The 15,756-nt window shown below is 37.9% G+C and overlaps 1 protein-coding gene across 1 annotated transcript in view; it reads right to left on the bottom strand.

Annotated features, from left to right (window-relative positions):
* rxfp1 (relaxin family peptide receptor 1) overlaps positions 1 to 12,649 on the bottom strand; it is an 82,393-nt gene extending 69,744 nt beyond the window's left edge. Inside the window, exons 1-2 of the mRNA XM_046031601.1 lie at positions 12,397 to 12,649; positions 7,245 to 7,382 (exon numbers count right to left, since the gene is read on the bottom strand). Of these exons, the coding sequence (XP_045887557.1) occupies positions 7,245 to 7,382; positions 12,397 to 12,439 (181 nt within the window). The 5' untranslated portion in view covers positions 12,440 to 12,649. The remainder of the gene's footprint in view (positions 1 to 7,244; positions 7,383 to 12,396) is intronic.
* Between the last annotated feature and the right edge of the window lie 3,107 nt (positions 12,650 to 15,756).

Genomic DNA, 15,756 nt, shown 5'->3' with positions numbered 1-15,756 from the left:
TCAAGCGATCGTGATGACTTTTGCCAATCACAAGTTTTATTTGGTGATCACTCTGAATTCAATAAACCACTTAGAGATTTTTCCTCTCTCATCTCCTTTCGTGAAACTTGTTTATTCTCTTTCATAGTCATCAAACCAAGGACATGATCACCACCTACATCCCTTAAAACACATGCATACACAGATTTTCACCACTATTACACACTATGAGAATCTGCTTCATTTTTGTTTCCACTGATGTTACTAAAAAAGATATTTGATAAAGTTGTAAAAAAACTTCCTGCAACACATGTTTATAGTGCTTAAACCTAGAAATAATACAGCATTTTATTTGATTGTTTTTTACAATTTTATTAAACATCAACTGTCAGGCTCTTCCTGCTTCTGCACAAACTTCTAGATCACTTGGCTTTCAGTTATTTATCAGTTGGAGGCCTGCCAAATAGTACAGTGAATCTAGGTACAGGAGTCTAGGTAATCTGAGGATCATTGTTGGCAAAAATGTAAGAATGGTCTGCTTTTAAATGTGCTCCACACCATTAGACGAGCTATTTTAATAAAAGCTATTTCAATGTCACAGAGGTAAGTTTGACTGTTTTTACATGTGAATTAAGAGCTTATTTTGCAAAGTTGCAGGTAGCAAACAGACACTGCTGTTCTCTCATCAGCAGTGATAACATCTGACTCAATACCTTGTCAGACTAATTGGCGATACTGATACAGTCTCTTTCTGTCAACCTTCTGGTTGTTGAAGCAATCATATTGGGAGGCAAGGTATCAGGTTTTATATCCTATCCCATAGCCTAGATCGGCCAGTAACTATATACACTTCAAGTGTAGCATGCTTTGCAAATATGCCAACATCCTTGGTACCAGGAATTACACCTCGGGGTCCAATTTCAAGAATTACCTTTAGTAAGTTAATTTCAGGGCTACTGTATTGAATTTTATTGCATTGTAAAGGAATTATGCCACTGTGATTACCTCTTGTGTATATGAAGGTTACCCAGGCAAATCTTTCTCTCACTTTGAGCTTGTTTTCACTGTTGTGGACAGATACTCATTACATCACCTACTTTTTCAGTCAAAGTGCACACTGAAGGCTCTCTAAGGTGTGGCTGGTTGCGTACCTCTAGCGTAATATTTTGATGTGCCGTTCTAGTCAGGTGACAAAGTGTAAAGCGTGAGAATTGTTAGCGTGGGGAAGAGGTCGGGCGTGGTTGGAAGGGTCAGCGCAGGACTTAAACCCAGAAGACCAGAGTTGGTTTCCAGTGTGAAACCAATAGTTAATATTGACTTATTTTTTTTACTCCTAAAAACAGCTAGCAAGACTCATGATTCATGTCAGACTGAATAACGGAGAGGTAACAAAAAGGCAAATATCAGACTATCCCCTTGCACCCCTAGCACTTGTGCCTGTTCTATCTAAAATGTTCACCACATGCATGAAGCTGCATAATATTTTCAGCAAGATTTATTGACTGATTGAGGCCGTTTGACAAATTTGCACTGATTAAGTCTTTAAAACACCTCCAAAATTATGGAATCAAGAAACCATTAAAATCATATGTGAAAAGCCCATAATGACAGAATAATGCTCTCTCTGTTTCTAAAACCTGCTGGCTCAATCAGACTCCAAAATGTAGCTTGATAAATCTGTTTGCCTGAAAGATAGAGTCAAAAACAATTCAACATTTTATTTTTATGTTTAGTCTGGGGCAGTGGCTTTGGCAGGAGCAGTGCAAAAATACCTAATTCCTCAAATTCTTTAAGAGATTGATGCATTTAACCTTAACACTTGTCCAGAGGGAATTAGGGGCTTTGTTGGTCAGGGAAGCTTGAAAAGGGATTGTCAGTCTAAATGCCCCAAGAGGATTTTATCAGGGACCTTCAAACTTTAAGGTTAGCAATGTGTTCCCCCTGACAAGAGTAATATATCCAAAAGGTCTAGAGTTAGAGGCTGATATGAAAAGCCTGTAGGTATAGCTACAATTGTTCATCTCCAATAACTCATTTCAAGAAACATTTGTTGACATTTGATCTGCCCGGACAGCACAGTGGTGCAGTGGTTAGCACTGTAACCTCACAGCAAGAAGGTCGTGGGTTCAAACCCCTGTTGCCCCGGGCTTTCTGTGTGGAGTTTGCATGTCCTCCCTGTGTGAAACTATAACAAAAACATAACTGAAATTTGACAGACATGCTGTGAGGGAGCAACCAGTGCTGCTTAAAAAAGGAAATAGCAAAACAGTATATTTGTGTCGTGATACCGTTACACACTGCAACAACAAGCATGGCTGAAAGTGATAGTAACATTGCTACCGGCTGCATGTCAGAAAAGTTAGTTCCAAAAAAGGGGACGACTTCAGTAATGTAGAAGTGGTTTGGTTACAAAAGATCAGATGCACAAAAAACCATAGTAACAATGTAAGAAGTACAAGACGACTGTAATGATGAAAGAGGAAAATACAACAAACTTATTTCACCACCCCAAGCAGAAGCGCCCGGGTGAGAGCGAGGAGAGACAAAAATTCCACAAGGAAACAGCTATTGTGAGGTCTAAACCCAAAAATATTTTTCAGTATTTTGTCATATAGTCAAGAATATCCTTATCACAGAAATACCCTGAAATATTGTGAGATTAGGGCCATATCACCCTCCCCTAATTCTGTTTCTTGACAATGGTATGTAACTTTGATTAACAACCAGCAGCTAGCTTGCTCACAGCTGTAGTGGACTGCTGAATGGATGTGGGCGTCAAAAGCTCGCACACAATGCACCGGATACATGTAGGCACTGCTGGCATGGCTCCGCGAGCAGGAGAACACTGCTTTCTCTGTCAATATAACACACACTGAGAGATTTATTTCTTCAATGGACTATATTTACCATCAACACTGACTGAACTTCCACTTAACAGGTGCCTAATCTTCGCTATAAAGGTTAGAGTAAGATGTGTTGTATGACTGAAATGTGAGCTGCAGTTGCTTTATTTTTTATCAACTAGTGAAGTTAATTTTTTTTTTACATTGAGGTGTAGATATGAAGCAGCATTAGAATTCATTTTACATCATGTTTATTTCCCTCTGATATATGAAAGTCCAATATTCACTGTCCTTTTAGCTCTGTTTCGTTACCCCCCAACTCCTGAGAAAAATATGTGGCTCTTTAGCCGCTAAATGCTCCAGCAGTTTACCAGCTAGTTGTCTACCATTTGGTGCTCGACAGATGGTTTACAGTGTGTTTTTTGAGCTTTTCCCTCCTAAAAACATTTGTCTGAAAATGATGTTGATGAGATGATAGTAAATCAAAACAGTAATATTGCAGAACCTAAAACAAAACTAGGAGCTGAGAGCTTTGAACGTATAAAATAAGTGGAAGTGGTACCAGGCACATTACACATATTTGCTGTTAATTGTTAATCTTTGTTGTTGTATATTTTTATATTGTTATTATTATTTATATATTTATGTACAATATTGTCTTCCATTGCAACACGTCTGCACAACACAAACCCAGAATAATGCACATGTAAACATCTGCGACGTTTTTCTTTCTCTGCAAATAGTTGGATTATTTTTCTCTATTCCTTTTATTATTCTTATATAACTTGCATTGTCTATTCCATATTTATATATTTCTACATTTATTTATGTCAGCTGTATTTTTGTCTACGTGTAGCACCTTATCACCAAAGCAAATTCCTTGTATGTGTTAAACACTACTTGGCAATAAAGCTCCGTATGATTCTGGTTTGTGGACTACTGTTTTGAAGTCTCGAGTTTGGCATTTTGGGCATCGCCATTTTGAGTTTTTGCAACCAGGCACCAGACGTGATAATATCTGGATGAGTTGGTGGCGCTAGCTCGCTTGGTAGCAAGGCGCATCTGTAATTCACATTAACTCTGTTTAAACAAGGATGCTAATTTTGGCTTGCGAAAAACAGGCTTAAGACAAAAATGTACTTACAAAATGAACATGGCGTGCGACTTGTCTCTCACAAGGTATCATGCTGTATTGAAGAAGACTTGAAACGATTGAGATCATAAACTGATCTGGAAAGTGTTTACTGAGGTTATAAATCAAGGGAGAAGCTGGGTCATTTTGCAATTATTTGTAGTGGAAACAGATTTCCTTTTGCAACCACTGGAGTCGCCCCCTGCTGGTTATTATAACGAATGCAGGTTTAAGGCACTTCTACATTGGCTTTACTTTTCAGACCCAGAGGTTTCCGCTTGGCTGAAAGATGCTAAACCGCTCTGTAAAGATGAGGGGAAATAATGGGTCGGTTGATAATTATATGTGGGTTCATCACAATGAATTCCCCCTTTCACATTACACAAATCATTTTTTCTATTATTAATATAAAACAATTAAGTTGTGCAGCTTTAAAGTTCAGGTGGTGTGTGAGTGCTGAGCAAATATTGAGGATTTGGTTGCAATGTCTAGGTCAACAGCAGAGATCAACACAAGGTCAGAGATAACGTCTATAATCCTTCATTAAATATGAGGACATTGGCAGCTTTCAGCCTTTCCCCCGTGTTTTAGTTATAAAGGTTTGTTCTGTCACATTCACAATTGTTGCTGTTTTGCTATAGCCAGCTGCAGCACATTGATTTGCTTCCACCATCCACTAATTCATTATGTTTCCCCTATTTTTTTCTACAAGAGCTTCAGTATAATTCTGTCACTGGGCAGCTTTTTTCACAAGACAGTAAAGAGTTTAATTTGGAGAGTGTTACATAGGTTAAGATTCATGCCACAGGATGATGAAAGAACTATGTGAAGTGTTTTTCCCCTCTCTGCATGGGAGCGTAACTAAAGCTTTGCCTGCAACTGGATTTAAGAACTGTGTTTTTAGACAATCAACACTCAGTGATATACAGTTCCCAGTCTATTACAGGTAAGTACACCTCTAAGAGGGACAAGAGGGCCGTTGACTACTGAGTAAGGTTTCTGTAACTGTGTAAGCAGCAATGTACTATCATATTTACATTTATATATCATATTTGTGACGTCATACTGTTAAATATGTCTTTTTTTCTGTTAATATAAAAGGCAGTGAAATGGTTTTAACTTACATAACTACATAAACCACCTGCACTTACAGGACACAAAGCTGACACCAGCTCACAATCCTTCTTGAGGGATGACTAAATCGAGCCTGGGGAATGAACGGAAGTCAGAGGAATTCATAACTGTCATTTATTATAATTTGACAGCTGTTTTATAAGCTGCACCTGTTTCAGCACAGGAGTCAAGATTGATGATTGTCTCCTCAAGATAAATTCAGGAAATCACTCATGCATAAGCCTGTTTTCACAAACTGCGGTTCAGCAGAGTTGAGGAGGCTTCAACATGAAGAGGTTATACATTTTAAGTGTTATTTATAATATGTAGGATTTGTTGGATTGAAATTGTATTTTATTTTGTTAACAATAACTCTGTCATGTCCCTGAATCACGCAGCTGCATTACCTGTAATAACATAATGATTTATTTTTGCCCAAGATTCATTATTTCCCACAAAATGACTTTAAGTGAATGAGTGCAACTGTGATGGTGTCAGCCAGGTGGGTGGGGGTGGGGTATTAGCAGGGCTTATGTCTATTACTTATTTCACAATTTTTAATTTTACATCATTCTCCACCTTTTTTTTAGTCAGTCTAGCCCCACCTATTTCAGTTTCTCTCTCCCTGTATGTGTCTGCTCTGACTTTCTACTGCAGCAGTATGTTTTATAAAGTCTTTTGTTTTATTTCATTTTCAGCAGCAGGTGCGTGGCATGTGAAGGAGGCTTGTTTATGTGGCCAATCGAAACCAACATGGTACCAAATGATATCTGCAACTGTGTGTTCATTGTTCACTGTTGCTTTACCTAGTCCATGCTTGTAAAATATCCAACATGTCTTGTAATGTAAGACCAAATAACAACTTTCTCTATATTTCTCTGCAAAATGCTAAAATGGTTCGCCAAATTTACTTTGGCAGCCGTTTTAATATACCTGGTAGGAAACTCTATCCTTCATAGATTTATTCTGTATCTATACTGAACAGGAGTGACTTGAGAGAGTTGTGGTTATTTCAATAACCTGCATAAAGGGTAAAAAATTAATTTATAGGTAAAATTTGTGAATGGTGAAATGAATGGGAGAGACAAAAGGAAAACAGAAATAGAAATTAAAGTAATGTACAGTGTTGCAGTAATTGATATATACCTCTTTACCAAATTATATAAGAGACTAAAATATTTATATAATAAAGGACATAAGGTAATTTGATGTTAAATCCTTGTGCCGTGGCAGATAAGTTAAATAATTAACAAAGGTCTTTACACTGTGCATAAAATACACAGGACTTTGAAGGTATTAGAGTACAAGCCTCAACCAATGAGTTATACTGAAACGACAGAATCACAAGTGAACATAATCCATTGAAAACATGAATTACACAATCTGCATGTTTTACTATGCTGTTTTAAATTTTTTTATTTATTTTATCATTTGTTTATTTCACCAGGTCGTTGCGTGCCCTTACAGTATCCTGACGCTGCTTACACCAACAACCTTCTATCTATTCTTTGGTACAGGCTGGGTCGGGTCTGTTAAGCTTTGCAGGTACAGGGCAGCTATGGGTTTGCAAAACTGGACCTGTGCAGAAGCAAACCAGCCCATTCAAATACTCATCAGTATAAAAGCTACCTCTCTTTATGTGTAGTTTATCAAATACATGTTTTTTATGCCTAGCAGGACATGTTGCCTTGATGGCTATAAATACATTTTGTGGTAGTGAATTAAACTCAATAAGCAACTTCTCCCCCCCTTACTTCCCTGTTTATTGTCCTTCCCTCTCATTTCAGGAACCAAAGGTGCAGCCACAAAGCCTCAATGAGACATGCCTCCATGCTGAGTCCCACTCCTTGTGTTTCCCCACAAACCCACACACATAGTATCATCAGCTCCCATTCAATCAGCTCCCATTCAATCATCTGGTCCTCATTCATCCTCATTCCTGGTCATCATTCATCAAACCTTACCTGGCATTTTAAGAAAGAAATGTTTTTATTTTATAATGTTGTCTTTGCTAGTGAAACCATAGTTACATACTTTCAAGGAAACATCACTTTGTTTTCTGGTCTCCAGTATGGCATTACTTAATTAATTCTCAAAAAGGTCAAAGATGTGATGTGCCTGAGGTTATACAGCACATGGTCATATTAATATTTGTTCAAGTAGAAACAGTGACTCACCACAGTTCTCCTCATCTGCTTGATTTCCACAATCATCGATGCCGTTGCAGTGCAGGAGCTGTGGAAGGCACACGGTCAGGTTGCCACAGGGGAAATATCCAAGGGGGCATGATGCCTTCTCGTCTGTGATATTGAGTGCTATAAACAAAGCAGAAAATCCAAGAATATGATTGTGAACGCAAAATGTTTGCCACTCATTTTTAGCAGAGACATATTGAGAGCCCTTGACAAAGATGTCAGTAAACATGTGGAGTCCGTGCTTCTCATTAAGGAAGCTTTTATCCAAACCCATGTCACTGGACTCTATCAGCACTTGAGGGAGCTGTTCTTTGTGCAATCCAAGTTAAGTTGCTTTGTTTCCTTCATCAACAGTCTTGTATGGCTACTGTTGTACTTAACAACAGAGTCTAAATTATAGAGACATAAAACAAATGGCACAGCCTGACAAATGTGGTAAATGTAGAAAAAAAACAGACCTCACGCTGTATGCCTGGGAGATAAAATTATTCATTTCATTTTTTTTGTTTAATTTTTCACTCATGTACCATAGTGAGTACTCTGGTTCAAAATACAGCAGACAGGCCAATGACGAGGTAGCTGATTACACATTTGACCTATACTGGCAAACCTGCACTGAGACCCAATTAAGAAAATACTTTTCCCCAACACCTACAAGGGACTTGACAGTCCATCTTCATGTTAAATCATTGATTTACCATGGCATTATGTCCCAACAAGAGCTCTCTTATCCAGCCATCCCTAGTTTTTAAAATGTATTCTGCATCTTTGTAAAGTACTTTGTAAGCATAATTGTGATGTATTCAATATACGTGTACTGGGCTTCCAAACATAGAGAAGAGGTATCAAGAAGCAGTCACAAAGAGCTTGGGATGCTTCAGTACACACAGAGCTGATTAGTGACACGTTTTTTGAGTTAATAACATTAGTAATTTGAAAATATCAATAATTTAATTTGAAGGTATCAATCTTCTGTCTATAGTAAACACCAGACGGAATTGTGCAGTAAAAGTATTTGCTGATTTAATAATTTTTAATTTGACTCAGTGTTTTGCAACATAAATATAAATGTTCATTATACAACATTTATTCAAAGCTAATAAAAAATTTAGCATCCTGTCAGGCCCTGAAAGACTGTGTGACCTGCTTCTGACTTGAAACGTATGATTGCTGCCTGACCTCTCTGTATAACAGCTCTTTCCAATGAAGATGTAAGTAAAATCCTGAAGAAAATTTGAGAGTTTATGGTCCCATTAAATCATAACTAACTTTTCTATGCGGTTTAATGGTGCCTTCAGTTATGATGTATTACCATATGACGTACTGTATCTGTAAAAAAAATAAAAATAAAAAGAGCTTTTCTGAGTATTTTACATCAACATCACACACTTTTCATTATCTGCAAAATTATCAATCAATCACAGGTTTTAAGACAACCAACCTTCCATCATGTAAAAACTCCACATCTATCTTACAATTTCACATCAAGACCTCTGGTCCTAACATCCTGTTTACAGCTAAAACACAAGAAAATCATCTCCAGCATCTCTAACAGTCCATTATGTTGTGCAGCCACAGTCATTTTGACCAATGTCTCAGGGGATAGCTAATGAAAAGTATGTAGGTATTACATTTACATATTATTAAATATTATTATTATTATCATATTATAAAATATAATTATCACTCAGCGTGATCAGCCACGCCTAAAAGCACAATAGATCAGAAAGTGAAGAAAGCCGTGCCACTTTTTTTATGTTACTTTCAGCTTTTTTTCCCAACTACCCATGTGTCCAAGGACAGCGGTGTATGCACTGGCTTAAGATTTCACACATAACTTTTAGTTTACTTATTATTAGTTGGGGCAATACAGCAGATAATTAATCCACATTTACAAATGGCAAAGCATCAGCCAATGCAAACACATTTATGGGTTACATTTTTCATGAAGAACATGACTGCCGGTCCTAAACTTCCGCTACTAATGTCTCTGACAACATTTAAAAAGTGGACCTAGATTGATATTGAATATTTAGGGAATTTTGTTTTCTACCCACTACCTACTACTTGTAAAGTTATGTGATAAAAGCACTTCAGTAATATATTTCTGAATGCTGGAAGTGGAACAACATATTATAACTACTAGTTTTAATAGAAAATATTTGTCCTGCTTAACAAAATAACTTTTCTGTTCTCATTTTCCGTAAGAACTTGAGGTCACATAACATATACTTTTAAATAAGAAACACAAGTTCTCTCTCTTAAAAAGAATATTCACAAATATGCTTTTATTTTTTGTGTTGTTTTGCACATCACTAAAGGTTTACAACATTGGTCATTTATAAAACAAATCTAAATCTTTTTACCCCCACTCTTGAAAGACATTCTGGGAAATATATAAAATCTAACTGAAGCAGAAAAAGTAAGTATAGAGGAGGTAAGATAAGTGAAATCTGTTACACCATTTAACGTTTGTCACATAAATCACAATTTACCTATGAAATAATACATTGAATTGAATTCTGATGGCAGTGGTTTCTATGAAAAGCTCATATGTGCAGCAAACAATTCTCAAAAAATATAGTGTTCAATCAAAGCACAAGAGATCTGCTTCCATTATTGGCTTTGTTTTGCTTTAGACATGCATCGTATTTACAATGGTGAGGGTACAGTTAAGTGCTGGCACTTAACTGTGAAATTCCCACCAGGCAGGAGCCATACTAATGCATCAATCCATGGCAATTCTGTCTCCAAGCCAGATGGGAGGATGTTGTAAGATTTCTGTTTTCTAAAACAAATGTCAAATAAATCACCATTCCCTGGAGTTTAAACTTGTAAATACTTGGCAATATTAAATTCCTTTTAGAACTAGGCATCCTCTAATGTGTTAATTAGATAATTGTGTTAATTTGTATGATACACAATGCAAAAAGCAGGAAAAGACACTGCCATGAAGACATCCACTGTCAACCACCCAACCAGCTAGTGGGCACTGTCAGAGTTGGCAGAAGAGACCATAAAGTTATAAAACTAGAAATCAAAAAGAGATGTCTTGGATGATCATGCAGCAATGGGCATTGGACTTTTCTACAAATTACAAATATTACAAATTAAAAACATACTGTGCAGACCATTCCCATACAGCACATGAATATCCAGTCCACCTAAGACAGCAAAATGCTGAACTTGCAAGTTCAGGTTTCATGTTTTAGGTCCTGCACTGTAGCAAACATTATGGAAAGACAAACAAAACAAATGATTCTAGTACACTTCATTGTCCTCGTGGAAGTGTTCATAGAACAGAAGATTGGCCATAAATATTAATTTTTTTCACACCACTAGTTATCTGTCTTTCTTTAAATATAAAAGAAGAAGAAGAAGAAGAATTATGTGTCCGATAAAATAAACAACCCGACACTGTCAAGTTTGCTTAGACTGTCAGCCAGTGGTCTTTTGCTTGTGGAGAGAAAAGGAATATTGTAAGTACAAAGAGAAAGCACACTAAATGGGCGGAAACAATGATTTGCTAGGCAAAACAGCCACTCATATAGCTCTCTCACTCACTGCCTCCACAGCTGATTCAGTGCTGAGTCAGCCAAACAGAAGCTGATAAGGGCCAACTAATGCCAGCAGTGCCAGGCGCATCGCAAAAACCACAGGCAACGGTTAGCCACAAATGCTCAGCGATGGCTCAACAAAGCTTGATGGCAGACGGACTGTGAATTAGGGTGTTTCGGGCATTACTCTGTGAGCTTGTGAACAGTAGCCTATTATTGTTGACTGTGATAACATGTAGAGATTCTTTACTGGTTGCTTCCTGCTGCAGGACGTCCATTTTTCACAAGGTTTACGTGTTCAGTTGTGGTTTAGAATTTTGTTTTCTCCACAGATCTTAGATGCATAGTTCTATCAAGAATAAAAGCAAAGCAAACAGAGTCATACAACTCCTGTCTTGACCAGTGCCTTACACTATCATGAGTGTATGAGCAGTATCAATGTGTTGATGAAGGCTGCCTGTTTTACAGCCAAACTCTGACAAAACTCCAATGCACAAGTTAAATTGGTCTTACAGCCAAGCTAAAGAATTCAATTACCACTGAAGATGTCTAAAGTAAACATCAAATTCCAGTGCACCAAACATTTTCTAATCTATTTACCCTTCATCATTGCAGTGGATCAGCTTAGCAACTGTCCTTCTCAGCAAATTAAGTCAATTGTTTTACAGCTGAAATGCAAAACGTTGATTGATTAGGACAAAATACAGATAGTGGATTAAAGCTCCAATGCGCTATGGAGTGAAAGTAATATCTTCACCTGACAGGTTATTGTTAAGGGGATTCTGCCCAAGTCAAGAACTGCTGTCTTTTTTAGTCAGTACAACATTGGCAGTTTGAATTCAGTGCGGGGATACATTCATTCCTCAAGGCTGAACAAGTTCCTGTAACCCTGCACTTGCCCTTAATTCAGCATGCACACATAACTACTGGACAGTGAGTGATAAAGGCTCACAGATTACAGTAGTGATGGAGGCTGTGTTACACTCCTCATGCAATGGTTCTTAAAGTGCATAAAAAAGGCAAGAATTCTACAAGACATAAGGAGATCCCCATCACTACTGAGTAACCTCACGCACAAGGCAAGATCTTCAGCCCTAGTTTGCTTCACATCAGTGTGAAACAGGACTGCTGTCTGTTAAAATCGGGTTTGTAACTGAAGATAGGCTCTCAAAACAGAACGTACTGATTACAGTCTATTACACTTCCAGATAACAATATTCAGGCAGTTACTGTGGGTGGAATATTGCCTCCAAAACGTTAATAAAGCGATTTAAAAAAAAACAAATACAAGGTTTAAACTGCAAAATTATTTCGAGAGGTCCTACTGATACAGTGGCATACCGTTCGATAAAAACCCTCTTAAATGCATGTCGCGTTTTTGTCTGTCTTTTAGTTATGGGTGAAGATTTCAGATGTAGTGACTCGGATAACGTCAAGGCTGACGTGTACCGATTGTCTTATTAAATTTGTGCAATCAGAGCCGATATGATTGACAAATTGTGAGCGATAGCATTTGAAAGGCAATGATTGAGCTCCAACTAAGTCGTTTCGTCAGAAAGAGAAGTTGCTGAGCTTACCTGACACACCATACGCGAATATCACAGCCAAATAAACTTGCATGGTACCTCTTGGAAGTTTTTTTGTGAAAATCACGCGGGCGGCGGAAAGGGAGCGAGATGGGCTCCTCTCGGCTGCTTGTCCAATTTATAACACAAAAGTTTGTTCGCGCGCGGTGCAGTGTGATAAACGCAGATCGTGCAGAAGCGGCAGCAGGATGAGAACCTGTGGTCGCTTCGCAAGGTCGACTCGATCTGCAGCCAGTTCGGCAAAGAGAAAGGTCTGAAGACTGTTGCCATCATCTGACGCACGAGCAGCAGCAATACAGGTGCTGCGCCCAGAGAGGGTGGGAGGGAGAGGGAGAGAGAGAGAGGAGGGGGGTGGCTCTATTTGGGGCTCTAATGAAGAGGAGAATCCAGGTTCTGAAACTTGCTATACATTTTAAAACTCAAAAGTAGTTACCAGCAGGGGAGGTCCAGTGGATGCTGTCATTGTTTAGGCCTACATATGTTTTCACATAAAGGACTTGCTAACTGCAGGGATAGGCGACCATACATCAAGATGTGTTTAAAAATAAGATGGCAAATATCCTAATTTAAATGTATCAAAATAAGTTGGATCTATTGGAACTATTCAACCCAGTCAACTAAAACGAACATCAAAACTTAACAGGGCGAATTATAGCAATTTATGCTAAAAGTGGAATGGAAAGCTGGCAACCTACAGGTTTCTCAATTTGACTTTGTTTTCAGGTCTGTTTTAAATTTCTGTTCTGATCTTAACCCATCTGGGCAAATTACTGAGTAGGCACCAATCATAGGCAGCATTTGTATGGTGGCAGAAGACATTATACAAAGTAGCTATTTTACAGTTTTTCGAAAATATGAAGCAATTTTCCTTACAGTTTTTCTCCATTGTTTAAACACTACAACCAAGCTTTTGAACTAAAATTTCAAAACCATAACTCCATTTTTCAAAAAGCACACCCATTTTTCTAAACTCTACACACAAATCCCTTCATTTCTAATTGCCATTTCTAATTGGTCATGGAGAAAGCACTGACATTCGATATTGTTCACTCAATAAGCACAGGTTGAGCTCAATTAGCACACAGCTACCCAGGTGGAAACACAAAGAGTCAAAATTGATAACACACCAATCAGAAGCTTCAACAGATTTATAAAAGGGCCGGAGTCAGTTCACTCAGTTTTGGAACAATGGATCCAGAGAAACCTGAAGGAAAAGGTTGAGGACACCAGAGAGGAGGAAGAGCAAGAAGAGGAGGAGGAGGAGGAGGAGGAAACGCAGTATGGAGAGGAGTAAGAGGTGAAGGAAAAGGTTGAGGACACCAGAGAGGAGGAAGAGCAAGAAGAGGAGGAGGAGGAGGAGGAGACGCAGTATGGAGAGGAGTAAGAGGTGAAGGAAAAGGAACAATAGGAGTTGGAGGAGGAGATGAGATCATAGACAGTATATTACTGGATAAAGCTACCCTGCTGATTTGAAGCCAGTTTTGGACCAATAAAATACTACTACAGGGCTACTTCCTGTTGGCACCAGCGTCTCCTGCACATGATTGGACAGCATAACCGTGGTGTAATGACACAAAGCAATGGCAGAAACACCAGAAGGACACAAGAAGGAGGTGGAGGGATGAGGGTAGGTGGAAATGGATGTGTAGAACAAGAATCTCTGCCCTGTCCCAGACCAAAGATAGGACCCTGAGGCAGAATAATTTGTTGTTTGGTGTGTTGTACTGTACAGTGCACTAAAGAATAAAAAATGTGTGCAAATGTTCAAATGTACATTTGTTATTTCTTTTGTGCTCATCATATGAAAATGTTTTTGAGAGGGAGAATCACAAGCAAGGTTACTTATAACCAGTTTTTGTAGTATTGTTTTGTATTTATCTCACCAGTGTTTAAGACTGTGTTGTAGTGTGTGTGTTTGAGGGCTTGTATATGTCTGAGGGCAAATTTGATTTTCAGCAAGATTGAATGGTTTTGAGTGGAGAGCTTCATTTTGACTTCGAAAAAAGGATGTTTGAGAAGTTGTGGATTTGTGTTTACAGTTTTGAGAAAAAGAGGCATAATTTCAAGAAATGTGTTTAAGGCAAACAAGAAAAACTGTAACCATATCAAATGCAAATGACAAAATCCTATTTTGTATTGCACAAAGTTAGCGATTAGCTGGTGCACTTAACAAAGCATCTAGCAGTTAAAGAGCCAGGTATTTCAGTCAGGAGTTGGTGGAGCCTGAACAGAGAAGTAAACCGAAAGTAAACATTGGACTACGTTAGCCGCAGTAAGGACTCCAAACAAATCCTAATTTTGCACCATGTCTGCTGGATGTGTAAAAAGCAACTGTTTGGTAACATATTAACTACAATTTATAAGGCAAGTAGCCAATTCTTTTTTTTTTGGTTTATTTAAAACACCTGACAAACCAGTAACATACAACATGCCCAATATGCAACATACAAAAAAAAAAACTACTTCTCCATGTGACCAACCCTAAAAGCTGAAGAGGTGCCAAAGCCTTTAGTGAAAAACACATGTTTGTTTGATTCTGCAATGGATCTTTTGACAATGATTATCTGAAAACTATGGGTTGAAACACTCGTTTTTTGGAGGTTCTACTATTATACTACTATTATACTACTATTATACACTTGGCTTTCAAAACATAAATGTGTTTGTTTCTAGCAGTTTAGAGCCTCTGACAAGCGTAAGATTGTCAGATCATTAGATACAAACAAGCCCTGTGGGTGTTTGACAAGCTACAGTAGCAAGTAATGTTTTGGCAGTCAATGAATTACTTAAATTACACTACTGAAGGCATCCCCAACACATTTTTAAATCTTTTCACTTTTCTCTCTTCTTGGAAAAAGGGATTGCATAGGTTTTGCTGCTTTAGTAATCAAAAATTCCCTCAGTTGTTTTTGGTGGATGCACATCAGAGTTTACAGTTTCAAAGAGGACATATATATATAAATGCATGTCTATATATATATAAACATGCTATACTTGTATTATATATATATATTTATATGTAAGTATGTATATTTTTTCTGAGATTTGAAGAGAGCTGATTATTAAATATTTCCCAATTAACGTCAGCCTTATTAGGCTTGACTTGATCCTGAAAAAACATTTGAAAGCTGAAATGTGTACACCAGACCTGTGTTAAAACCCGGGCCGTACCGATCATTGAGGTCAGGTCCTCTGTATTTTTTCTGTGTATCTTGAATCAATTTACTGTACCTTACTTTGACTATGCCAGCCATAAATCAATAAATAAAAGACTAGAGTTTAGTGTTGCTATCGATGCCAGTCAGTGCCATCAGTGTTTAAAGTGGAAGAAGTTAAAGTGGAACAAGAAAA

This window comes from Micropterus dolomieu, linkage group LG19, assembly GCF_021292245.1.
Source record: "Micropterus dolomieu isolate WLL.071019.BEF.003 ecotype Adirondacks linkage group LG19, ASM2129224v1, whole genome shotgun sequence".
NCBI classification, from domain to species: Eukaryota; Metazoa; Chordata; class Actinopteri; order Centrarchiformes; family Centrarchidae; genus Micropterus; species Micropterus dolomieu.
This window is presented reverse-complemented; position numbering and strand designations above follow the sequence as displayed.